Genomic DNA, 23,218 nt, shown 5'->3' on the forward strand with positions numbered 1-23,218 from the left:
CTTGTGAAGTTATCCAGAACAACCGTACACAATTTCTGAACATGTTTACACAATATACGACACTTGGTTCGTTGCTGTTCTGATCACGTACAATAAATGATCATCTAGTAGGGATGGGGCAATTTGTTTGGAACCAGGAAAAACTCACAAGGAAATCCTCATAATTTTTTTTTATTTAAATGATGCAATGATAATGTTGTCCATTTTACATGTAAAACGATTAATTTATTAAGACACTTTACTTACCTTGTTGATTGTTAGATTGTAAAGGTTGCTTTTGAATCAGTTTGATGAACCTAAACAAATTTTTCAGCTGATAAAGGAATGCGAAACTTTAATTGCAAAATTCACAAAGATTCGATCGCAGAAGATTGTTCAATCAATTTCCGTGGGATCTTGAAAGAAATATTGGGATGATTGAATCTTGTTGAAAGATTCATAACACAACACTAATCAAATGGTATTCGACGAAAGTGGATTGTTGTTGTTGAGTCAGTCAACGTTCGACCGTCACAGGCGACGGCAGACCGCTGGTTTTGTTGCGGAAAGTTGGTAGCACAACGATTCAAAGTGCGGAACAAAGTGCGTGTTTAAATGCAGGCAATGATGAGTAATCGATCGTCATTGAAGGCTTTCGCACAGTAGGATAGCAGATACGAGGATGCCCATTCATTAATCGTGGAGGCTCTTACAATTGATCCTTCAAACGCTTAGTGTCACTGTGTATCCTCGAGGCGGTTGTCGCTATCCATCACGAGACCCGTGAGATTGTTGTAAAAACGGCTCCCGCTCAAGGGATTACCCTATCATTCCAGCCACCTGCCCGCCGGAGCCCCCGTGATAAGTGTAGTCAGTTATGTGCGTCTCAAGCGAATTCGTTTGTAAATTGCAAATTGCCTGGTCTACAGTTTGCGTTATCCGGTGTTAAGTTTTCATTGCTGGTGGCCGCCTGTGCGGCCTAGTTTTCGTAGGACTGTCGACAACGGCGGCGTATTTACACTTCGTTGACGTCGCGGTCGAGACAAGGTAGAATATTGGTGGCAAGGAAGTGTGCGTTTCTGTTTTACATCTGTTCGCTGCACAAGCTGACAGAAACGTAGTGTTGCATCCCTTGCACGGGTTGCCCCTGAAGATGGTCATTCGCTCGGTGGACGAGTTGAACAAACAGCAATCTGGGAGAACACAACAATCACGATTTACCTATAACCCCAGGCCAACGCTGGTGTAAACGGTTCCCCTTGGCAACGCTAGCTAGCATCGAGCAGTAGAAACATGAGAAATTCACCACGTTCGGCCGATCGAGGTATCCTGCGACGTAAGGATGTCCATTTCCAGGCTCTCCCTGTCAAACAATTTCTTTAAATCGGGTCTAATGTTATCCTTCACCGTTCTTTTATTTTCTTTCAGATCGAAACGAACCCGGGCGGTTCTTCGGCGATGGAGTGAGCTTCAAGGCGAAGCTCATCGGCATCCTGGAGGTCGGCGAGGCCCGAGGCGACCGGATGTGTCAGGAAGCGTTGCAGGTACGGATGAAAGTTTACACGCACCGTAAGGGAACAAAGGGCTATCCAGGTAGTGACGGGACGAGTGCATATCAAGCGGTAACCGCCCTCGATCGCTCGGTCCGGTGTGCTATTTATAGCACCACCATATACGCCATCGTAAACCGCCGCGAGATGTAGTATCATCCCGCACTACCCCGATTAAATAGACCTCCGTGTTTGCCACAAGAATGAAAAACTGCCGCAGTTTACAGCCTGATTTCGTCATCGTTGTCCGCGAAAAAACGGATCATTTACTAAAAACACTCTTCGACGCTGCCGCACACGTACACGCCGGTCCCTAGTCTCCAGTGGCAGTAAATTGGTTTCAATTTGAAAAAAAAAACAACGACGCGGCACAGGAGCAGCTCCCCGTTTTCCAGTGGATTAGAACAGTGGGGCCATATCATGTGTCAGTCTAGTTTGCTTGAAATACAAACAAAGTACCCCACACCGCAGCGTTTGTGCGCATCAATGACGACCAAGCTGCTTTAAATCATCTAGCCAAGTAACTAGACATTCGCGAATTGAAGAAGCAAATCTCATCTACCGCGAATGTTTGTGTTGAAGTTCTTCGCTTTAAAAGCGTAATCGCCATAGAGTATGTTGAATTGCGAAAGGGGATATAAAAAAAGCGCAAATCAACGCCAGAAAGCGGCGGCCTTCACAACGAAGCAGCGTTTCGAACCGAATGAAGCGAATTGTTGCACTGGCTACTGCGATCATTCGTTACGCATGATTAACCTAACCGACGAACGCCGTCCACGATTGCGAGCATTGTGACCGCGTTGTAACATACTGAACGCTATTTGTCTGTTTGTGATTGTTTTTTTTTCTCAAAATTCTTTACACCACAATGTCGGTAACATTGAATTGAATGTTTGATGCGGTGACCGTCTGTGCTGGGTGTTGTGAAGTAATTTGCTTTACAACAATACGAATTTCTACTCGCTTTTTTTTAAATTTTGTTTGCTTTTGACCCTGTTCCTGTCCAAGATTTGATTTATATCATCACGTGCTAAATATGATTCAACAAACCATGGTCACTATTGACTGAATTCTCCGTTTCTCATATTATTTGTTGTCTACAGGACCTGAAAATGGCAATCCGCGCCGCAGGAGAACACAAGCAGCGCATAACGATACATGTCACGATCGATGGACTACGGTTGAGAGATGAAAAAACAGGGGTAAGCGGAATAACTGTCCTCCAAAAAACGTTGGCATTAATGTTTTCTTTGATTTTACCTGCAGGATTCTCTCTACCACCATCCCGTGCACAAAATATCGTTCATCGCCCAGGACATGACGGATTCGCGTGCATTTGGCTATATTTTTGGTTCCCCCGACAGTGGGCATCGGTTTTTCGGTATCAAAACCGACAAAGCCGCCAGTCAGGTGGTGCTGGCAATGCGCGACCTATTTCAGGTTGTGTTCGAGCTGAAGAAGAAAGAGATTGAGCTGGCCCGGCAGCACATTCAGAGTAAGATAACGGCCCACGAACATCAGGCCGTATCGTCCGCGTCGTTAATGGCAAAAGGAGGCGGTTCGACGATGGACAGTGGCGGAGGCGCTAGCGGTAGCTATGGGAAAGGTCATGCTAGCGACACCGGCAGTTCGACCTTAGGATCGCTAGGCGCTGGAGCATCGTCCTTGGGGGCAGGCCCGAGCAGCTGCATCAAGATGGGAGTCGCAGGAAAGAGTGAAAAGTCGCCGGAATCTGTGGCGGATCTCGTCGACCTCGAGCAGGAGTTGAGCTGCATCCAGCGAGGCATCACGCAAATGGAACGCATCACGCCAAGCGAAGGACCAGGCAAAAGTGTGTTGGATGACGATCCATTTGGCGATTCATTTGCCAACATACCTCCGGTGAGATTGCATTCGAATATTGCAATTTTTATATCGATTTATACTTTTATAACCCGGATTCGTTCCTTCTAGTCATACAATCTTCTACCACCACCCGAATCCAGCAAGCGCCATCAGAAACAGATCAATCGTTCGACAGAAAACCTACCAACAACTGAAGCAAACCCCGTCGTTTCGTCCACGCCACCGCCGATGGCAGCTCCACCAGTTCCAGCTCCTACTCCCACCAACAGCACCACCAATAACAACGTCGCTGCCGCCTCGACCAACAGCGCCAACACTTCTGCCACCGGTTCTTCTGGAGGCGGCACAGGATTGCAAAATCATTCGAATAGCACAACCAGTAACAACCACCAAGCCTCCAATCTCCCAGCCAGCAGCACGATGAGCAATAGTAACTCAACGCAGAATGATGATTGGTTAAACTCGCCACCAAACACGTCTCGTTTCGATCCCGATCCTGTGCGATACTCCGATGAACCAAAGATTGTAGAAGAGGGAGGAAAGGTGCGTTTGATTTTCGTTTCGTTCATCTTGTACTCTAGTTGCCCTGTAATGATTTCCATCTTATCTTTTGTAGGTCCCTCAAGCATCAACCGCAGCACAACCGTCTTCGTATACTGACGTCTTCACCGACCTGGATCCGCTCGGCACTGGCAAGATAAAGCCGTACATCGACAAAAAATACTTTTTCCAGGAGCTCAAGAATCCACCAAAAAAGGTACTGAAGGATCTGTCCGGTAAGGACAGCACGTTCAATGCAAACTTTGCATCCGATCAGGAGCAATCGTCGCCCAACCTTTTGCAGCAACAACAGCAGCTGCAGCAGCAACAGCAGCAGCAACAACAGCAACAGGCGGGAGCATCGCTGAACACGAGTAACATCTCAACGTTGGCCAGCGGAAGTGGCGATCTGTTTAAGGCCAGCTTTGAAGAGTCACAATCAAAGTCCCAGTCGAAATGCGCCTCCGAATCGACAGGAGCGGATAGTGAGGGTCTGAGGAGTGGTTCCGGAAACGGCGGAATACCGCTGATGGAATCCAAGCCAATTGATCCGTTCATGGAGGATGAAGATTTCTCCAAACTACAGCTGGATCCGTTCGAGGTGCACTTTTCGCGCAATGCTTCCCCACGAAACGCTGGTGTGCTGGAAGGAAAACCTTCCGATTCCGACGAACCTTCCGGAGGCCATAGGACGTATTCGGATGGAAAAGATGGCTCAGTGTACAATGGGCCGCTGCAGGTAAATCTTCCCCCGGAATCGTGGGCCAGCTACATCAGCCAGAAGCGTCTCGAGCGGCAATCGTCGGAAGTGAATGCCGCGGGTTCCGGGCAGAGCACTCTCCCCGGTCACCGGAACCGTCCGGCGACTAGTAGCGTGTTCAAGCAGAACACGGTCGATGTGATCTCTAGTATAAGCTCCAGCTCGAAAAAGATGAAGCCAAACTTGTTTGGGCAGAAGTTCTCGAAGCGCGATTCAAACAGCATAAACATGCGCCGGCTGCAGGAGAGCGATTCGTTGAGTGAAACGGAAACGGCCCCGGAGCCACCTCCGCGACCCGATTCCGGTTCGCACATTGAACCGCCACCGTTGCCACCAAAAAAGCAGTTCGCCGACATCGTCATACGGCCGTCACCACGCGCATCCCTTGCCAGTGCGGGTAGCGGGTCATCCGCAGGCAGTCACGGACCACGCGAACGCTACGACTATGTTGGCTCTAAGTACGACAGCAATCGCTCACCGTCGGGTGCATCGTCGGGAACTGCACCTGGCACCGACGCTCCTCCGTTGCCATTGCCATCGCGTAAAGTCGGCCGTACCGCAGGTGAAACGGTTGGGCCGGGGCGTCCGCAGAAGAAATCTAACGACGAAGACGACTACCTGACGCCGATCGGAAAGGCAGACATTCCAACACTTCTGCCACCACCGCAGCGTAAAGATGCCTCGAAGACGAACCGCTCGACGAGCCGCAAGCAATCGGAGACGGATCCGCGCAACCTGGACGAACCAACGCCACCACCGACGTCCAAGTCGCCGCTCGGACACGGCCAGCACCAGCATGCCACGTCCGCGTTTCTGCCCGACATTACGCTCAGTCAATTACTCACACTCGGTATCGATGAGTTGGCGGCAAAGCTGGCCGTGCCCGTGTCCAAGCTGAGTACCATGACACTCGTCGAGCTGACCACGTACCTGTCGGAGTTTATCGAAAACAGCAAGTACCCTTCGGCGCCTCCCTCCGCGGCTGCCATTCCGCCACCGTCGGCTGCCCCTTCGTGGGCCACTAGCAGCAGTATCAGTCAGGATAATACCGCAGGACTAGACGGGGGAAGCATCAGTGAATCGCCCGTCTTTAAGGTCAGCTTTGACGACTCGAACGAAGTAGCAACGTTTGTGGCCAAGTTTGACGACAACTTCGGTGAGGAAGAACGTGCGCGCAGTGGTTCGGGATTTGGTTCCGGCGGAGGTAGTGGTGGTGGATCGACGTTTGTGGCCAACTTCGATAATCTCAATCTACAACCGGATGTTCACGGTGGGCGCAGCATGGCAGCTTCGAATGCACCCCCGGCCGACAAATACGCTGTATTCCGAGAGATAATCGAGCAAGAGATAGGTCCCACTGCTGCGGATGCCACCAGCGACGGGTTCGCCGTGGAGCAACCGGAGCAACGAACCGTCGGATTGAACGACCTCGCAGCATCGTTGGACTTACAGCAGGAGGTTGCATCGGAGATGAGTCGTCTATCGCCGGCATTCGCTAGCGGGGAACCGGGTGGACTCGGTGGAACTTCTCCCTTACCGCAGGGAGCCAACTCGTTTGCGAGCTCGCTGAACTCCGTGCCAATCACGAAGCCAATCGACACGAAGATAACGGAGGTGATTTCACAGGCAAAGGATCGGTACGCCGCCCTGAGGGATATCATTCTCGTGGAGGATCTGTTTGAGAAGCCAGCGCAGCCGCCTGCAGCCGCACCGATAGCGCGCATGGAGTCGTCCTCGTTCGAAGAGCGCGACCTCGATGATGACGCAAAGTTCGAGGCCAATTTCGACGACATGGTTATGCCACAGCACGATAGTAACCAGTCACCCGAGATCAACGTTTCCGATGCGGATTTCATCGATGAGGATACGATGCTACCAACGCGAACGTCCGCTGATATGCTTTCCGCCAACGTCGGTTCGATGCGCAACACGGCAACACCGCGCGAAGATCTCGAGATCGACGAGCTAATGCAGAAAGCGGTCTCGAATTTGTCACTGCACAGTACCGATCAGCTATCACCTGGTCCGAACGCTACGACTCCAGGACCTATGCAGGGTGGTGGTTTGGCGGTGAAAGGTAGTCCGCTGCTACAGCACAGTTCCACTTCACCTTACCGGCCACCAACGTCCACTTCCACCACACTCCTGAACGACATGGTTGCTCCGAAGAGCAAATCGCCCTCGCTTGGCAGCAGCACCGTGCAGTACGATACACTTTCGCTCGGAGGAAAAGGAGGTCTGAGCGACATGAGCACTTCGCCGATCCCGCTCGTACAAACGAACAAGCTCGGCTCGAGTATGGCGCGCAGCCCAATTCTGAAGCCATCTCCGATGTCCCGCGGGCACCACCAGGACCAGGACGGTATGAAGAGTTTGAAGGGAAAGAAACCGACACCAGCACCACGTGGTCAAACTTCGTCCAGCGAGAAGCGATCATCTGGTTCGATGAGTGACGGTGATGGCGAAACTTCACCCGAGGGCGACAACAACGAGGGTAAGTGTTCCTACGCACAGTATCGAACTTGTTAGAAGGACGACTCCTTACCTACTTGTACTTTGCAGGTGGCAAATCTTCCAGAATGACTCCGACCAATGCCAGCGAATCATGGGCCGTGTTCGATCAACCGGAACCACCGCAGCACGGTTTGAAGAGGCAGGATCTTCGCCATGAATTACGTCATGACGGTGGAAGAAGTATGTGTCAAACGGGAAGGTTGTCTTGTGTGCATCTGTGACATCAACTCAAAAAACTGGTTGTGGTTTCTTTATTCTTTTAGGAAGCGATAAGAATGGTCCCGATTCACCGTGCTCATCAGATCCGAAAGACGAATGGACCAAGACGGACCTGCGTGAATATGGCCGACGATGGCCAACGAAGGGTCACACTTCGTCGTCTTCCCGTGATGTCAGTCCATGGGACGAGGAAGGGCCGGACTATCGCAAACCGCGCTCTGGAATGCACAGCGGTGGTGATGGGGTGGCACCGTCGATGCGTCATCATCATCCGACGTCGGGTGAGCGTTATCATCATCCACGAATGCCACCCCGGCGGATCAACTCGAACGACGAGGACTATGACGATGAGTGCGTAAAGGATCGTGGCCAGCAGCGTCGTCGCATGATGAAGGGTGGCGTCGGATCGCGTAGTCGGGACAATTTCGAGGACGAACACTGGTACCACGAACACCACGGACCCGCGTGGTCCTCCCCGACGGAAGATGAGGAAACGCGCATGCCGCCGGGCGGCCAGGGACGTTCGTTCGATCGTAACGTGTACGAACGTAGCACTTACGGGCCACCGTATGAAAAACGCGAACCGAAGAGTTTGCCACCACCGGCGGGTTACGATCGGCGGGAGTATAAGGCCGGCTACGACAAACGCAAGTACTACCGGGAGCGAGAACCGTCGCGCGGTGGCAGTGGCGGTGGTAGATCGAGCTACGATTACGATCCGTACGGTGGCGACGGAGGCTACGGTAGGCGATCTGACTACGATGATGGTGGCGGTGGCGGTGGCGGTGGTGGTGGTTACGAGCGTCCAAGCCGTGATTCACGTGCCGCCCGGGAGTACTTCTATGAGCGCGAGCGGAAAAGCTTCGACCGGGAAAGCAACGAATCGTATGATAGTCGCGAACGGCGCAGCTTCGGTGGCAGCGGTGACCTGTACGGGAGTCTTGATAGTCGGGCGGAGTATCGCGAGCGCGACCGTTATCTGTCGCTGGATAAGAGTCGCTCGTTGCGCCGAGGGATGCGAAACGCGGGGAGTGCCCGGCTCGATCAGGACCTGGATCAGGACTCGGAGGGTGATCTGATGGGTGGAATGGGGGGCGGTGGTAGGTCGGGTGGTGGCGGTGTGAACAGTTTGCACCGCTCTAGTCAAAACATCGGCCGAAGCAGCAAGCAGACTCAGCAGCAGCAGCAGCAACAATCGCAAATGATGCTTGACGATGATGTGTGGGGCTTTACGAAGGGAGGAGCACCGGTAGGGGGCGGTGGCACGATGCCGTGGAAGCGACCCTCTAGTGCGACCGAGCAAGAGGGACGTCGATACAACGAAGGCCGTCGCGGGGTATGCGCCACCGGTGGAGGAGCAGGCGCGTCGGGTGGTATGCACGCCGCAGTCGGTTCCGACGGAGAAAAGGATCGGCGGTTCCGTAAGAAGAGCCGGTCGCGCGGTGAACGGAAGGACATGGAGATGCGCTCAAATTACGCCACCATGCGCTACCCGTTGCGGTCAAAGGAGGACTACTTCGATTTCGATGCGGTGGAAGGAGGAGGAGGAGGAGGAGGTCGTGGCGGTGGCACCGGAAGTGCCGGTATCGGGGTGGACGATGATGACGACGAAGAAGAGGAGGATGACGTCCGACCGGTATCTGGTGGGAAGATGTTGATGGACGACGGGTTGGACGACAGTCCGGCATACTATGGTCGACGTGGTCCGGGTGTTGGCGGTACCGGGGCGGGATACTATAGTAAATCCATAACGCCGCGACAGGAAGGACGTAGCCTGAATGACGCATTGATCGCACAGGAAGCGAAAAAGATGTCGCGCTATGAGTACGAAGAGGAGGCCATTCGCCGCATGAAGAAAAGCAATAGTCGCGACCTGTACTTCGAGGGTGGTGCACCCGGGTATGCCAGCGTGACCCCGCCAAAGAGTGCAGCTCAAAAGCATCATCAGCAACACCCAAGCGGCACCGGACCACGGATGGACTTTGAATTCGATGAGTTCGCAGGCTCCCCAGGAGGTGGTGGGGGTGTTGTTGGAATGGCCCCACCATCGGCACTCGCTGGAGATGGCTTTGAAAGCGATTTCAATTCTCCCCCGGGTGGTGGAGTAGGAGGTCGGGAGGCCACTACTGGTGGGGGCCGGGAAGGACAGAAATCGTATCGCTTCTCTAGTGACTTTTCGAGTGATAAAGAACGCGCGGGTCACTACGGACATGAGTCTTCAGCGGGTGGCTACCATCGACAGCAGCACTTCAAGCACAACCACCCCGATCCGGGTGATTATCCGACTCATCACTCACAGTCACTGCAGCAGCAGCAGCAGCTGTCGGCCACATCGACACCGCCGCTGCCCTCTTCGGGCCACCAACACCATCCGCCACATCAGCGTGAGCAGCAGTCCAGCGGATCAAAGCTGCGCTTCAACGAGAATGTCACCGTATCCAAGTTTGACGCCGAGGCGACCACAATGTTCGAGGATGATTTCACCGGACGTTCTGACGCTGAGCAGGATCCCGATGAGCAGCAGCAGCAGCAGTCACATGGTGGCGGATGGTCCGCAGCAAACCTCACCCAACGTACCAGCCCTGGTCCGGCGGCAAGCAATAATGGCAGCAACAAAAAGATATTAAAAACCTCTAGTCATCAGCAGGCAGCGGGACAGCAACAGCAGCAGCAGCAGCAGCAGCATCTTCAATACCAGGATAACATACGCAAATCGGACAGTATTAACATTTTCGCCAAAAAGGTCGACGACCCGTTCGAGGACGATGATTTCTTCGCCACCGGAGGCAACAGCAACGGAGGGGGAGGCGGGGGCCGGGGTGACCCGTTCGGGGGCGCATCGACCGTAGGGCACGCGGATAGAGGCGGTGGTGGTCCCCCCGTGAGCAATATCGCCGCTGGCACCAACACGACCGCCTCTTCCGGTTGGGACAAAAACTTTGCCAACTTTGACGACAACATCTGATTACTCGGTAGCCTGATGATCGACAGCAACTTCCTCAGTCGCCAGCTGAGCCGAAGTTTGAGTGCCCGGCAGCAGTACCAGTACTGCTGCCAACAGGACGAACATCAGCGCTACTCACTGGCCAAGGACATTCGGAAGCTGTACATGCGCATCAAGCACTGCAACCGGTACCAGGTGTTTGTCTAGGCAGGGATCGTCGTCACGTAAAGGGAATTTTGGGTTGCCCGTGCCCGATCATTTCGCCATTGCTTTTGTTGATTGTACATTTTTATTTATATTCATCGATGATGATACTACCAGCTAACACATTCTTCTCAGCCTGATGAGCTTTAATCATGTTTACGATCACTTCATCAGCACGCACGAGCCAGAATCGCAAAAGCAAAAGGTCCTACTGACTGGTTCAGTAGACAACAGAAGGAAGGGGGACGTATGAGAGGTTGAGATTTGGTACGTTATAAGTAGATTTACTAGTGTGATGCTGGCTTGTGCGCTCGTTCACACATATTCATATCAATTATCAACCTTACAAGCTAACGCTTCTGATTAGTTAAATTATTGTTTTTACCTTGGTGACCATGGAGGCGATTGCAAGGGAACTTTATTAGTAAATAATATACTGAAAAACACTAGTAGATATTATTATTATTAACACTTCATACTCTGGGAACGATCAAAGCAAAGATGTTGCCGCTGCTGTTGCCGCCAGCGATAGGGACAGGGTGAGACTGGGGTGACACCGATACAGGGCCATGTAAAGCGCCAGAAAACCAAACCAAACGCGGTATTCAAAAAGTACTTTGTGTCTGTTTAGCTCTCCACGTTTTCCACCTCAATATTTAGATGTAGTGCAAAACTAAAAAAAAAAAACAAAATTTTACCCCTTTTCCAAGCATTAACTTTTGGACGACGGGCACAAGGTGTGCTGGACAACAAAAGTGATTGTATTACCGCAACCAAATGGGAGGGCTCCTTTCCATCCGATTAAACTTCTCCCTTCCACCTAACACACTAACCGGTTACGGCATAAGGTACGCAAAAGTGAGAGGCGATATTACAGCAGAAATTACGGTATTACTACAGACAACCTGAAGTTAGTATTTTTATTTTGATATAACAATCGCATTAAAATTCCTACTCCTTAAACACACACTTACTCACCACCAACCTAAACTCGCGAGCACCACGTGGCTAGGACACAACTATTGCGCAATATTAGTCGTTAATTATGTCAGCAGAGCGTTTTTACAATTCTGAAAATTGCAGCATGAGAGACGTGATAAAAACGTAGCAGCACTGTCGAACCAAGTTGTTCCCCTTTTTGACTGACCCCTTGGCCCCCGGGGGATGTTTGGGGAAAATTAAAATCAAACACCCTGATAGTCGTTTCTCTCACCCTTTTACCTTGCGTGAAATGGACCCCATTCCCGGTCCGTTTCGGTGCAATTGTTCTTGTTCCATTGACTTCCCTTGTGTTTCGATTGGGCTGTTGAAAGGTTAGTTCTCGAATCGAGTGATGAGGGCAGATGAAATGGCGGTTTGGTGCGTTAGGTTAGCAATTTGTTGAATGTAATGTAATGTAACTCTCAATCGCGTACGCAGCCATGAAGTATTTCATTGCTTCACTATCAGTAGCTTCATTTGTAATAATTATTAGGTACCAGAGTGTGATTCGAAACGTAAAAACAAAAGTTTAGATTAATGTGATTCCCTTGCTGCTAAAATGAACCGAGTGCTGGTAAAGAGAGTACGTCAGAAGAAAGCAGAACAGCAGGTTGTAGGTATTTAAAATAATTTAAACCGAATCATGGGACTTTGCTAATGCCAGTGGAAGAGTGGAAGCCCTAATTCGATGATAGGTAAACGTGTGCAGCTGAAAAGTACGCTTTTGTGTAGAACTGTGTTGTGCTTATGATATTTTCGTTTTGTAAAATATTTGACGAAAAAAACGTAGAAGAGCCAAGACCGGCTTTTTAAACATTCTCAATCTCTACTTCTTGATATTCTGAAAATCTTGGCCGTGTTGTTGCTATCGAAAAAGATTGATGTGTGGTCATGAGCTGTACTTATGCCGCGCAGATAACGTCCCCATTATATTTAAACCAACCGAACAGCTTTCCCACGAATTAACTGACAACACCAGAACATCTACAGAAATCGTATCACAAATAAGATTTGCTAGTGTAACATATAGATGAGATGTTGCTCTCAAACGGACGGAAAAAATTGGATCAAATAAACGAGAAACAAAATTCATAGAGAACAAGAACAAACTGAAAGGAAAAGCATAGAACTAATCAGGTAAAGTTACAAACAACTAATCCAACAGTATGGAAACAGCAACTGGCTGAATGGAAAGATATGCAATTGTTGATATTAAACCCCAAAGTCCCAAGTGAAAAAGAAGCGAAGGAAAAGAAACTATCAGTAAATAAAATTCAAATTAGAAGATTTCGTGTAGTCTTGACTATTTTTACTTCGTTTGTTTTCTTCTGAAACTCAGTCAGGCAGCAATTGTAGATGTTTTTTCTCTTGGATACTATAGTGCAGACATTGTTGCATGTTTCAAAACTCTGACGAACGAAAAACTAGAAAGCAGCAAGTGACCGAAAACGGAACCGAAATTATGAATTCAGTGCTCTGACGATTTCTAACGTCGAGAGAAAGAATTACAGCATGATTTAGTAACAAGGAAAAGTAAAAGGTTGGGTACGTCGAACGAATGAAGTAAAGTGCACGACACATGCGCAAACACATCGAGCAAAGACAAGGAAGTATGTGACGAAAGGTGGATAAACAATGGTTACAAAAATACAAAGCAACTACTAAGAAGTAAAAATATATATCATTGAAAATTTCAAACAAAAGTATCACTTAAAAATGGCGCTTCCGGCGTTGAGTGTGATGGATTTCAGTTAAAGCAACGCATAAGATAAACAGTTATTTATTGATCAGCTCATAGTGGAACTGCTGTGTGAGTATATTATAGCATAAGAGTATTCTAAAAAAGGGGACAGTCTCTAGGTGTAAAATGCAAGATTCCCACAACCAAACAAACTAGGACGATGCCAGGATACGCAATTTAATCATTGCTCCATTAAACGTTCAGCGCCTTGACGCTTTCCCTCCACAGTCGTTCGGACGTTTCTTCGTCGAACTTCATCTTGGATTTTGTTTGCTCCAGGTTTGTAACAAAGTAGCCAGTGACGGGATTCTTTTCCTCCGTGTTCACATTATCCGTGGCGCAGTGAATGATGTTTTGTGCACCCTGGAAGTCGCAAGAAGGAAAAATCGAATTGGTAAGTCGGGTTCAAGCAAATGTATGGTTTAAATAGTCGATTATTACCTGTCGGGCGGAGCGTAAGAACAACAGCACTACTGGTGAAAACAGGACGTAATGGTACCACTTGGGATTGTAATCGCGGAAAAAGTCCGTGTGGCACAGGCCCGGACACAGCACGTGCACATTGTAGCCCTGTTTGTATAGCTCGCGGGCGTAGTAGAAGTTCATCAGCTTGGAGTTGTTGTACAGGTTGTTAAAGCGATCGCGTGGCCCACGCTCGACCCATTTGCCCAGATTGTCGAAGTCGATCCGAGCCTTCTCGTGCATCTTTGACGAAACGACAACAATCCGGGCGGCGTTTGCACGGATGTTGTCCTTCAGCAGATCCACCAGCAGAAAGTGCCCGAGATGGTTCACTCCGAAGTGCACCTCGTAGTTTTCCTGCGTGTACTGGGGCGTCTGGATCGCGAGGCCGGCGTTGTTGATGAGGCAATCGAAGGACGGGAAGCGACTCTTGATCGCTTCACTGAACTGACGCACCGACGCGAACGAAGCCAAATCGAGCTCGAGCGGTACCAGCTCACCCTCCTGCGTGTGCTGCCGGATGCGCCGGATTGCTTCTCCGGCCCGGTCCATGCTGCGGCAACCCATAATGACCGTGGCCTGGCGGGCCGCAAGTGCTTGGGCCGTTTCGAAACCCAAGCCTGTGTTCGCGCCGGTTATGATGAAAACCTTACCGCGAAGGGGTGCATTGTTGCGCACCCAGCCCCATTTCCACTCGCGCAGTTTTCGGATGATGTACAGACTGGCGCCTACTCCGACCGGCACCAGAAGGTAGAGCAATGAGGCGGACATGCTGTTGTTATGTTGTTCTACGGGAGATGAACCATAGGAGAAATTAAGAACGGTTGTAGACTACTTACAACAAAATACATAAAAGTTGTAATTAAACCAAATTTGTAATATCCCTCTTTAAAGCAACTCTCCTTACGGGGATAGCTGCTTTTCTTTTGAAATGGTGTTCCGCTGATGTTTAACTTTTTTTAAATGACTATAATAAGATGAATGATCCAATACTTTCTTTAATTATAATATTTATTACAATGCTCTTTTGCTTTAAAAAATCTTACGGCTCTAGTTGAGTATGATAGAAAACTGGCAACAATTGTGGAAAAATAATCCATGGTCCCAATACCGGGCCTGGATAGCGTTACATGTTGCCGTGTCCTACTGTCTAGTTCGTTTTTTTCGTCTCGCCCTTTCCATCATCGTTCGTTTCCTCCTCCGGCTTTTGGTCATCGTCGTCCTTTGCGTCCTCGTATCCGCGTACCGCGTACAGGAAAATGATCACGTTCACGACCAGCACGGCGGCCACGACGGAACCGCAAGTGTTGGGAAATCCATCGATGTGCAAGTAGTGCGTCATGCCATACCGCGTGCCGTAGAAGGCTACAAAAGGTAACGTGAACATGGCGACACTGTAGAGCAGCAGCCAGGCCGCGGCGGTTGACCCACGCCGTTGGGCAACCGGATCGTCGTCTTGCGGTGCTGCTGTTATCTCTTCCATTGAGTGTTGAGGTATTTTGACCAGCTACCCAGGGAAACCAACCACCATTTACTCCGAGACACACTGTTTTCCGCACTGTAGGACGATATGTTACAATGTACATTCGAGAATCGTGCATTAATACGCTGCTGTACACCCGAGGGAAGGTTTAAACTTTTCAATAGTATAAGCAAGAAACACACATCGTCTTTAACCAACATCTTAAAGTATAGGAGAAAGTTTAGCTCCAAAAACGTAACAACAACCACCGAGTGTTAAATATTGTAATAGTTTTTTAAAAGAATGTTACCAAGGGTTAGGAAATTGAAAACTGTTCAAAATTGACCATGCTTTCCAAACGAATCCCGAATACAAATCCACAACCGTATGCCGTGCCATCACCATCGAAAGAACACGTTCGCTACTGTGTAAGATTGTTAGAGAGTCTGTTTGGGTCGCTGCCTCGATCATTCCAACGATGGGCTCTTGTCATTTTCCTTTTGGGGCGTTTTCGATGGCTCGTACACTTTCATTCCATAACCGGATAGATGTTTCCTCGTCGAAGTGAAACTTGGAGCGGCGCATCTTTACGTTCGACACGAAGAATCCACGGACCGGATTGCGGTCCGGCGTGGTCTCACTTTCCGTCGCGGCAAAAATGATATTCTGGGCGCCCTGGGAAGGAAGGGGGGAGGGATGGTATATCAGTAGGTACCTCCTCCATGACACTTGCCGATTCCTGGGCTGCGTACCTGTTCCGCGGACCGAAGTAGCAGCCAAACAATCGGGGAAAATACCAGATAGTGGTACCATTTGGGTTCGTAGTGACGGAAGAAGTCCGTGTGGCACAGGCCTGGACACAGCACGTGTACGTTGAACCCGCGCTTGTACAGCTCCCGGGCGTAGTAGAAATTCATCAGCTTGGAGTTGTTATAGAGCCGGTTCAACCGACTTTCGTACTCCACCCAGCGGCCCAGGTTCGCGAAGTCTATTTCCGCTTCGATCTCGTGCATCCGGGAAGACACGACGACGACGCGCGTTCGTTCCGCCAACAATCGCTCCTTCAGCAGATCAACCAGAAGAAACTGTCCGAGATGGTTCACGCCAAAGTGAACTTCGTAGTTTTCCTGCGTATACTCCGGCACGCGGACTGCCAGCCCGGCATTGTTAACCAAACAGTACAGCGAGGGGATGGTGCGGTTTACCTCGCTAGCAAACTGCCTGATTGATCGGAACGAGCCAAGATCGAGCTCCATCGGAAGGAGTGCTCCGGCGCCTTCGCATACTTCCGAGCGAATTTGTGCGATCGCTGCATTGGCTTTGGCCATGTTCCGACACGCCATCACGACGGTCGCCTCTCGACGGACGAGCGCTTTCGTGGCTTCGTAGCCCAGCCCGGTATTGGCCCCGGTGATAATGAACGTTTTCCCCTGGAGGGAAAAGTTCGACTTCACCCAGCCCCATTTGCGCAGTTTGTACAGACGTAGGAGAACGATCGAGCCGAGGAGACCAGTGGCAGCTGCAGTACCGGCGGTGGACAATGTTACCTCCAATGGGATGAGAGGCATTACCGGTTGGAGGGCGTTTGGTTTCGGTTGGGTTTTCGTGCTTGGTTCGTTGGCTGTGTGGGGGAAGAATAAGATTCACAAGAAAGATGTTTCCTTCTCTCTATCTTAACACTTAACACTCGGTTTTTTTAGGTTATCGATTAAGGTGTTATTATAGATTTTTTTATTTAATCCTCTGTTCATCCTTTTGCTAATTTGAGCTTATTATTATATTACGCACGGCCCGGTCAAAGCTTTGCGACGTCAATGGTTCACCGGGCGTATAGAAAGGATTGCACACGGCATCCGTGTAGAGATTGTGCAGATTGCGGAACATCGCACGCACCTCATTCTCCCGGAAGGACGTATTGCTAGCGTCGATCACGATCAGAAACTTGATCTTGGTGTTCGTCACGTAACCGTAGATCTTGTGCTGTTCGGTCGAAATAAGCGACCCAAGGTACAGCTCGCGACCGTCGGCCGTCGGTTTCTGGTTTGTGGCGCACCGCTCGTCGATCACGTCCAGCGAAGCGTGGACCTGGTACTGCAGCGCGATCTCCTTATCCACGTTCGCCGTCGCGATGTACAGCGGTGCATTGTCCTTGCCGACGATCGCCACACAAGCGCACATCTAAGGGCGACGATGGGCCCAAGAAGGAAAGGTTGCCACCCGAGACGTTCGCAACGCGCCAAGCAGAAAGAGAAGGAAAAATTTACTCCATAGTTTAATCATCGAAATTGGAAATGAATATCGTTTTCCGAAGCAATAGGCATAAACTAAAGTAACACAATGTGATGAAAGTAGGATGGAAATGATGTAGACAAAAAAGAGGCACGGCAAGGGGGTGCAGCCCTCATCATGGTTCGTTGCTTTTGACTACGTGGAAGGTACCGTCCGTTTAGCAATTTCTCTCTTTGATGCAAAATAGTCAACTTTCCCAATCGCATAATCGAATCGTGGATGTATGCTAATTTGCTCCATTTTGTACCCATTTCTCGATAAGTTGTTCACACTCAAAAGGTCAACAACCACAAGTGACGCCCCAAAAGTGTCGGGAATGCGTGAGCCAAACAACAAAAAATCGTTTAAATCTACTTAAAACCTTATTCAGTTTTGAGATTCTACGCACCTTCTATGTTTGTTGATGATTTTCCAGAAAGGTAGAGTGTGATTTGTGGTTTCTGAACACTTTTTAACCTGGTAATACTCCACAGAATGATGCTGCTCCGTGAATGCTGCTTGATCACGCACCTTTGTTTACGTTTTGAGTTTTGAGTAGTGTTGGCACAATCGGGGTCGGAACATTCGAAGAATCGCTCCATAGGATTGGATCCCATTTGGCGAATTCGGATCAGATTTGATTGGCTTGGGTTTTTAATCATTTTTGATTTTTTTGAGAATCGGGTTGCTTGAATTTACTGAGAAGAAAATTGTCGAAAATCATACAAAGAATTCAACAAATGATAAAAAATAAACGGCAAGGATTTGATTTTCCCACCACTAGTTTTGAGGCACTGCCGGCAGATCAACTGTGGCAATGTTTCTATTTTGTGAGTATCAACAAAACTTATTTGAACGAACGGGTAAATGGTTTTGAAAGTAGAGAATATACAAACTTTTTATCTTTTAGCTGGTTCTCGCACCTATTTTATTTTAATCTTTACGAAAATGATCTTTGACAAACGTTTCGCCTACCAATATCGGAAAGACTAAGCTGGCTTCCGCGTACACTTTCACCGGAGTAGCATCCTTTTTGATTTTACCCCAAGAAACGGCCTCGTCCGGTCGTGCACCGCTATCACTGCCATCGTACTCGGAGGCAGTGTTGATGAAGACCGAAAAATCCGCACCATTACGCATCAGATTTGCGTTGCAAATGTGATGCTTTATGACCCCTCCGCCGACGATGATAATCCCCGAATTGACCGCCTTTACGGCCATCGTGTTCAGCCGTCGCAAATCCGATACAATGTCTACCACCAGCCCAGGGTTGCGGAAGGAATGAAAGTACATCATATCGCCGAGACTTCCATCGGTAAGGGCTGGACTGAATACTGGTATGCGATTTTTGGCCGCCCAGTAGTAAATGGACGATTCATCCTCGATTCTTTCACCCAACCTAGCGATCACTTTGGATGGCGTCCACAGCGTACCTTTGCTTTTTTGCTCCTCCAACATTTCATCAAGGAGTGGTGTCACCCAGTTTTCGAACTTGCAGTAGTTATCGTTTGGTACCAGTAAATTTCCTATTCGATTGATGCCGCGTTCGCGTAGTTCTCTTCCATCCAGTTCGAATGATCCCAAGTACGTTGGTGCTAGACATTTTATCAAATCCTCCTCGACTCCGCCCGCAGTCGTGACAATGCAATCGATCAGCCGGTGTTGTGCTAAAAAGCGAATCGTTTCTCGCACCCCCGCCGATACCATGTTTGAGGTATAGCCGAGAAAAATGGTACAGCTCGATCGTCGCCGTATAAACTCATCTTCTTCGTAAGCGTCCAGTTTATCTTCTGGAAGCGGTATCCGACGAGCTGCAATCTAAAATATTATGGTTGTACGTTGATTGCCACATTCTATCAACCGGCTGAATTCACATACCATCTTATTCACTTCCTCTATTGCTTTCCCCAGGTTCGTTGCCTGGAATCCGCTTCTCACGTACGTGCTAAACAGTTTCTCATAGTTGTATCCATCGTTCCAATCGTAGCCACGAATCGTCGGTGTGTCCTGCGGCAAAGTTGTACTCTCCTGGAGTACTGCTTCCTTTGCTACAGCAGGTTCTGCAGATGGATCCATAGTTTTTAAACGTTAGCACACACTACCGGTATGAATTGCACAAGATTCATGCGTGTTTTGTTTACCATGCTCTGCTCAAGCTGTCAAACGTCAAATTGGATGTTGCATCGGTCTCTCACAAGCTGTCAAAGTCAGCTGTTCAAGCGACCCGTCTCCCCCTTCCCCTTCCTAACATCTACTCGAGAAGCATGTGCGAGCACGAGCTGCCATCTTCAGTTTAGTTTTTACCGTCCATCGCAGAACAGCGTGTGACGCGATCGTATCGGGCATCGAGTGCGGGTTTCAAAGTAGTATTCGCGGTTCGTTTCGGTTCGGTGTGTGTAGTTCAACTAGTTTTCCCCCCAACGCTACTATAAGTGGCCCCTCAACTATTTGCCCTGTAACATGCTGCAGTAGAAGCAACTACGAATCACCATCGACTCCTCCACAAAAAGGTAAACAAAAGAGTAACCGTGACTCATTCGGGGGATCATGGAATGCCACTATCAAATCATGCGGTTATCGCGGATTTGCAGTAGAGAAAAGATCTGCTTCGAGGAACTGGTAGTTGCCGGACTGTGAATGCTGTAAATCCTACCCGTACACCGTGAGACGGTTCATCAACTCGGCGAAACTCGGCGAAAGACATGGAAGTCAAGAGAACCTTTGGCTCGGCACATTTCGTGGTAACCACATATTCCAAACTATTTATCACTTGCGAACCCTTTCCATGTCGACGCAGCAATCACGGACGGTTGCTAAGGTACAGACCAAAGGGGTCGTTTTGTTGTTAATGCAGTAAATTGCTGATAAAACGCTCTTTTCTCACTGCCAACACGAGCAATCGGACCGTACACGATGGCAGAAACGTCCTGGGCAGAGTGGGGGAGTAGAAGAATTTGGAAGAAAATTTGTCCGTCAATGCACCAACCACCCACAGCGCTGCCCCCCCCCCCCCCCCCCCCCCCCCCCCCCGGTCGGTAATGCACCACCATGCAGCGCGTGTGTGCGCTGAAGTTGCACGTGTCGGAGAAGGCTGCGACGCGCATCATACTGCAGTACATAATGGAGTCGCGAGGCCGGACGTAGACGGCGGCCCGCTATTGACGGTCACTTGTGGGGCAAGGCCATGTGCTCCAATACACTGACGGCCAGTCTCATCAGGGCCACCCTTGTGTGTCAATCCCGGACTCCCCCAACGAAAACTTAACCGTCCACGACATACCGAGCGCGGGAGGCTCGTGCATATGACGTGCAAACTGCCTTCACGTTGGTGGCGGAAGGAACGAACGCCATGGCGACCGATGAGGGCACACAACGCTGAAAATGGCACGGAATTGAATAATGGCGCGTATTTGCGGGAAAACACGCTCGTCGGCTCGTCCAATTATACACATCCCATCATGCCTGCGCCAGAGCCGTTGCCAGCTTGGAAGTGCGGGGCGAAGAGGCACATTTTACCCCCCTATTAAACCGTGAATACTGGTGGTCTGAAGTCGCGAACATCCCCCCGATCTGGGCGGGTGGCTGCATGATGCAGTACCGTAGGTCGAGTTTACCAATCCGCGCTGCTTTCGATCGCTCGTACCATTTCGCGTCCCCCTTGCTCAAAGTATTATTTATACCAGGCTCTATTGATCGTAAAACGATTCACCAACGGCTCCAAGGAGATTGCTTTGAGCATTTATGCTACGTTGGCCCGTGTTCCACCAACTGCGGTAGGTGTTCTTGAACTTTGGCGGCCTTGAGAAACGCACGTTGCCGTTGCAATAATTCTACCGTCCTGCGCTCCAATACAATAACGTGGAGTATTTCTTGGGGCTAAGGTTTCGCTGTCTGAGGACGCCGTTTTTTTTTATTATTTGTATACATGGGGTTTTCGTTCGGTTGGGACGAAACCACCATCGAATGTAATTCATTGCAGCGTCGTAAACAACATAACAAGCGGACAACGATTGCTTTATGTTTCTGGGCAACCGTGCACAGGGTCCTCTACTTCCGGGCATGAGCATTTCGGTAATTATCATCGCTGGTTAATGATACAGTTTATTTCAATTCCGATGATCAAACAAAGAGTTAAATGCTCTCCACAAAAGTCCAAAGTGATATTTATAAAGAGTTGTTGGAAAAGAAGGATAAATAGAACTACAATCATTAAGTCACACTATTTATCAAATCTCAGCATTCGTTTAGCAAAAGTCTGTGTTATCTCGGCGGTTAATAGGGACAATTATGATCGAAGGGTTGGGTTTGAACTGCTTGTGCAAGCAACTTTTTTCGAAAGCAATTCGTGCCACGTGTCGAAAGGGTGCCAACTGAGTGGACTCCCAAAATCTAGCGTCCCATTGAAAGTGTTAACTCACTTATGCAACCACCATCAAATCCAAACAAAGAAGATAAAAGAAAACCGGAGGTGGAGAAAAGCAAGAGTAGTGCAAATAGGACGCCATACCTTGCTATAATCAATCGCTGTACTATTGGAAGGAGGGAGAAGAAGTGTGTATGTTGTCCCCAAAACTATCCAGGTTCATTCGAACATTGCTAATATCTCGTTTTAGTTCATTGGTGGATGATTTTTCCATCTCTATTCTATTGAAACTCAACTTTCAAATATCGACCCTTAACCCGACCGCATAAAAACTCGCACAAAATGCACGCACGCCCGGGCACGTTTTAAACTTTCTATTTACCCTCCCCTCCGGGTTCGTTCCGGCATTGTGGTGGCCAAGGGGATGCATGTGCCGATAGACTCCCGCCGCCGCCACGCCGCGGGACCAAACGTTTTATTGCATAACCAATGTTGACCCATTGCGCGTTGATGAACCTTGGGGGCTCGTTGAATGGAGACATGCCATGCGACACATGTGGAATAAGGCCACATACCCAAACACTCCGGCATTTTTTGTTTTTTTTTTTTTGGGACTTAGCGTCGCTTCCCCAAGCCGGCCACCTAAAGGGGCATACTTTTTGGGATTAAAAACCTTGATCACAGCACACTTATTTGCACATGCGCGCATGCTGGGATTTATTTATCCTTTCCAACGGATGGCACGCATGTGGATTAATTAAACGATTTAAATTCGCGTCCCTCAGCGAACGACAAAGGTAAACATTATTAAAGCCAGTCCTTTATGCTCCTCGACGAATCTTCGGCTTTAAGTTATTCTTTCTATCGCGGTTCGATTTTGTGCGGAGATCCTACGACCGCTTTTAGCATAATTAAAGCATGAGCTGAGGCAAATTTTATTGCCCACCGGTGGCGGAAATTTGACGGCCTCGACAATCGCCTTCGAGAGAGCTTCAGGCCGTCAGGTCGAGCGCCATCCCACACGAGCATAAGAGGACAGCATAGCCAAAAAAGAAGAGACAAAAAAGATTGCGAGAGGGAAGAAGGGGTTCCGTTCCATGAAACGGATGGCCCCACGGTATGGGGAGGGGGGGGGGGGGATGCTGTAATTTTTCTCTTTTTTTCCTTTTTTGTTGTTGGCAATACAGTTTTGTACACACGATACCGATGCGATGAGTTGTTTTTTTAACCTTCTTTTTTGTCGTCCCCACGTCTCTTTTCCCTCCCCGCAGTTCGCGTCAGTAAACGGGTGGACGGTGCACTTCGAAACCTCGCCGCTGGTCGTCACCGAAAAGTGGCCGAATCGTGCCCAGGCAGTCCCATTCGCGGTCAGACATTCGCACCGTT

General features: G+C 49.4%; 5 protein-coding genes across 6 annotated transcripts; 1 reads left to right on the plus strand and 4 right to left on the minus strand.

The window, feature by feature from the left end:
- Nucleotides 1-1,132: 1,132 nt before the first annotated feature.
- LOC131262798 (protein disabled) lies at nucleotides 1,133-13,189 on the plus strand. Its single transcript, XM_058264873.1, has 8 exons — nucleotides 1,133-1,315; nucleotides 1,408-1,523; nucleotides 2,633-2,731; nucleotides 2,796-3,410; nucleotides 3,483-3,917; nucleotides 3,991-7,168; nucleotides 7,237-7,368; nucleotides 7,452-13,189. The coding sequence occupies exons 1-8, from the start codon at nucleotides 1,273-1,275 to the stop codon at nucleotides 10,370-10,372; spliced, it is 7,539 nt and encodes a 2,512-aa protein (XP_058120856.1). The 5' UTR covers nucleotides 1,133-1,272; the 3' UTR covers nucleotides 10,373-13,189.
- Nucleotides 13,190-13,282: 93 nt separating this feature from the next.
- On the minus strand, nucleotides 13,283-18,005 carry LOC131267193 (trafficking protein particle complex subunit 2-like protein). Of its 2 annotated transcripts, XM_058269991.1 has the most exons (3): nucleotides 17,879-18,003; nucleotides 13,719-14,527; nucleotides 13,283-13,640 (listed from the first exon to the last, which is right to left on the minus strand). In XM_058269991.1, the coding sequence occupies exons 2-3, from the start codon at nucleotides 14,508-14,510 to the stop codon at nucleotides 13,470-13,472; spliced, it is 963 nt and encodes a 320-aa protein (XP_058125974.1). In that variant the 5' UTR covers nucleotides 14,511-14,527; nucleotides 17,879-18,003; the 3' UTR covers nucleotides 13,283-13,469. The 2 variants fall into 2 exon arrangements, with proteins under 2 accessions (XP_058125974.1, XP_058125975.1); XM_058269992.1 differs by lacking the exons at nucleotides 13,283-13,640; nucleotides 13,719-14,527 and adding an exon at nucleotides 16,913-17,379 and having other exon boundaries at nucleotides 17,879-18,005.
- On the minus strand, nucleotides 14,890-15,222 carry LOC131265298 (uncharacterized). The gene has a single exon (XM_058267559.1). The coding sequence runs from the start codon at nucleotides 15,220-15,222 to the stop codon at nucleotides 14,890-14,892; it is 333 nt and encodes a 110-aa protein (XP_058123542.1).
- On the minus strand, nucleotides 15,309-16,790 carry LOC131267192 (retinol dehydrogenase 13-like). Its single transcript, XM_058269990.1, has 2 exons — nucleotides 15,954-16,790; nucleotides 15,309-15,876 (listed from the first exon to the last, which is right to left on the minus strand). Exons 1-2 carry the CDS (start codon nucleotides 16,767-16,769, stop codon nucleotides 15,691-15,693), a joined length of 1,002 nt encoding a protein of 333 aa, XP_058125973.1. The 5' UTR covers nucleotides 16,770-16,790; the 3' UTR covers nucleotides 15,309-15,690.
- Nucleotides 18,006-18,385: 380 nt separating the features above from the next.
- Nucleotides 18,386-19,588, minus strand: LOC131263451 (probable deoxyhypusine synthase). The gene is made up of 2 exons (XM_058265651.1): nucleotides 19,348-19,588; nucleotides 18,386-19,287 (listed from the first exon to the last, which is right to left on the minus strand). The coding sequence occupies exons 1-2, from the start codon at nucleotides 19,543-19,545 to the stop codon at nucleotides 18,403-18,405; spliced, it is 1,083 nt and encodes a 360-aa protein (XP_058121634.1). The 5' UTR covers nucleotides 19,546-19,588; the 3' UTR covers nucleotides 18,386-18,402.
- Between the last annotated feature and the right edge of the window lie 3,630 nt (nucleotides 19,589-23,218).

The sequence above is a fragment of the Anopheles coustani genome, chromosome 2, assembly GCF_943734705.1.
Source record: "Anopheles coustani chromosome 2, idAnoCousDA_361_x.2, whole genome shotgun sequence".
NCBI lineage: Eukaryota > Metazoa > Arthropoda > Insecta > Diptera > Culicidae > Anopheles > Anopheles coustani.

Coding starts and splice junctions, on each gene's coding strand:
- LOC131267193 (XM_058269991.1), bottom strand. CDS start 14,510: ATGTCCGCCTCATTGCTCTACCTTCTGGTGCCGGTCGGAGTAGGCGCC. Junction 13,641..13,718: donor TCTTACGCTCCGCCCGACAG/GTAATAATCGAC, acceptor TGCGACTTCCAG/GGTGCACAAAACATCATTCA.
- LOC131267192 (XM_058269990.1), bottom strand. CDS start 16,769: ATGCCTCTCATCCCATTGGAGGTAACATTGTCCACCGCCGGTACTGCA. Junction 15,877..15,953: donor TACTTCGGTCCGCGGAACAG/GTACGCAGCCCA, acceptor CTTCCTTCCCAG/GGCGCCCAGAATATCATTTT.
- LOC131265298 (XM_058267559.1), bottom strand. CDS start 15,222: ATGGAAGAGATAACAGCAGCACCGCAAGACGACGATCCGGTTGCCCAA.
- LOC131263451 (XM_058265651.1), bottom strand. CDS start 19,545: ATGGATCCATCTGCAGAACCTGCTGTAGCAAAGGAAGCAGTACTCCAG. Junction 19,288..19,347: donor TAGAGGAAGTGAATAAGATG/GTATGTGAATTC, acceptor ATAATATTTTAG/ATTGCAGCTCGTCGGATACC.
- LOC131262798 (XM_058264873.1), top strand. CDS start 1,273: ATGAGAAATTCACCACGTTCGGCCGATCGAGGTATCCTGCGAC. Junction 1,316..1,407: donor CGATCGAGGTATCCTGCGAC/GTAAGGATGTCC, acceptor ATTTTCTTTCAG/ATCGAAACGAACCCGGGCGG. Junction 7,169..7,236: donor CGAGGGCGACAACAACGAGG/GTAAGTGTTCCT, acceptor TGTACTTTGCAG/GTGGCAAATCTTCCAGAATG.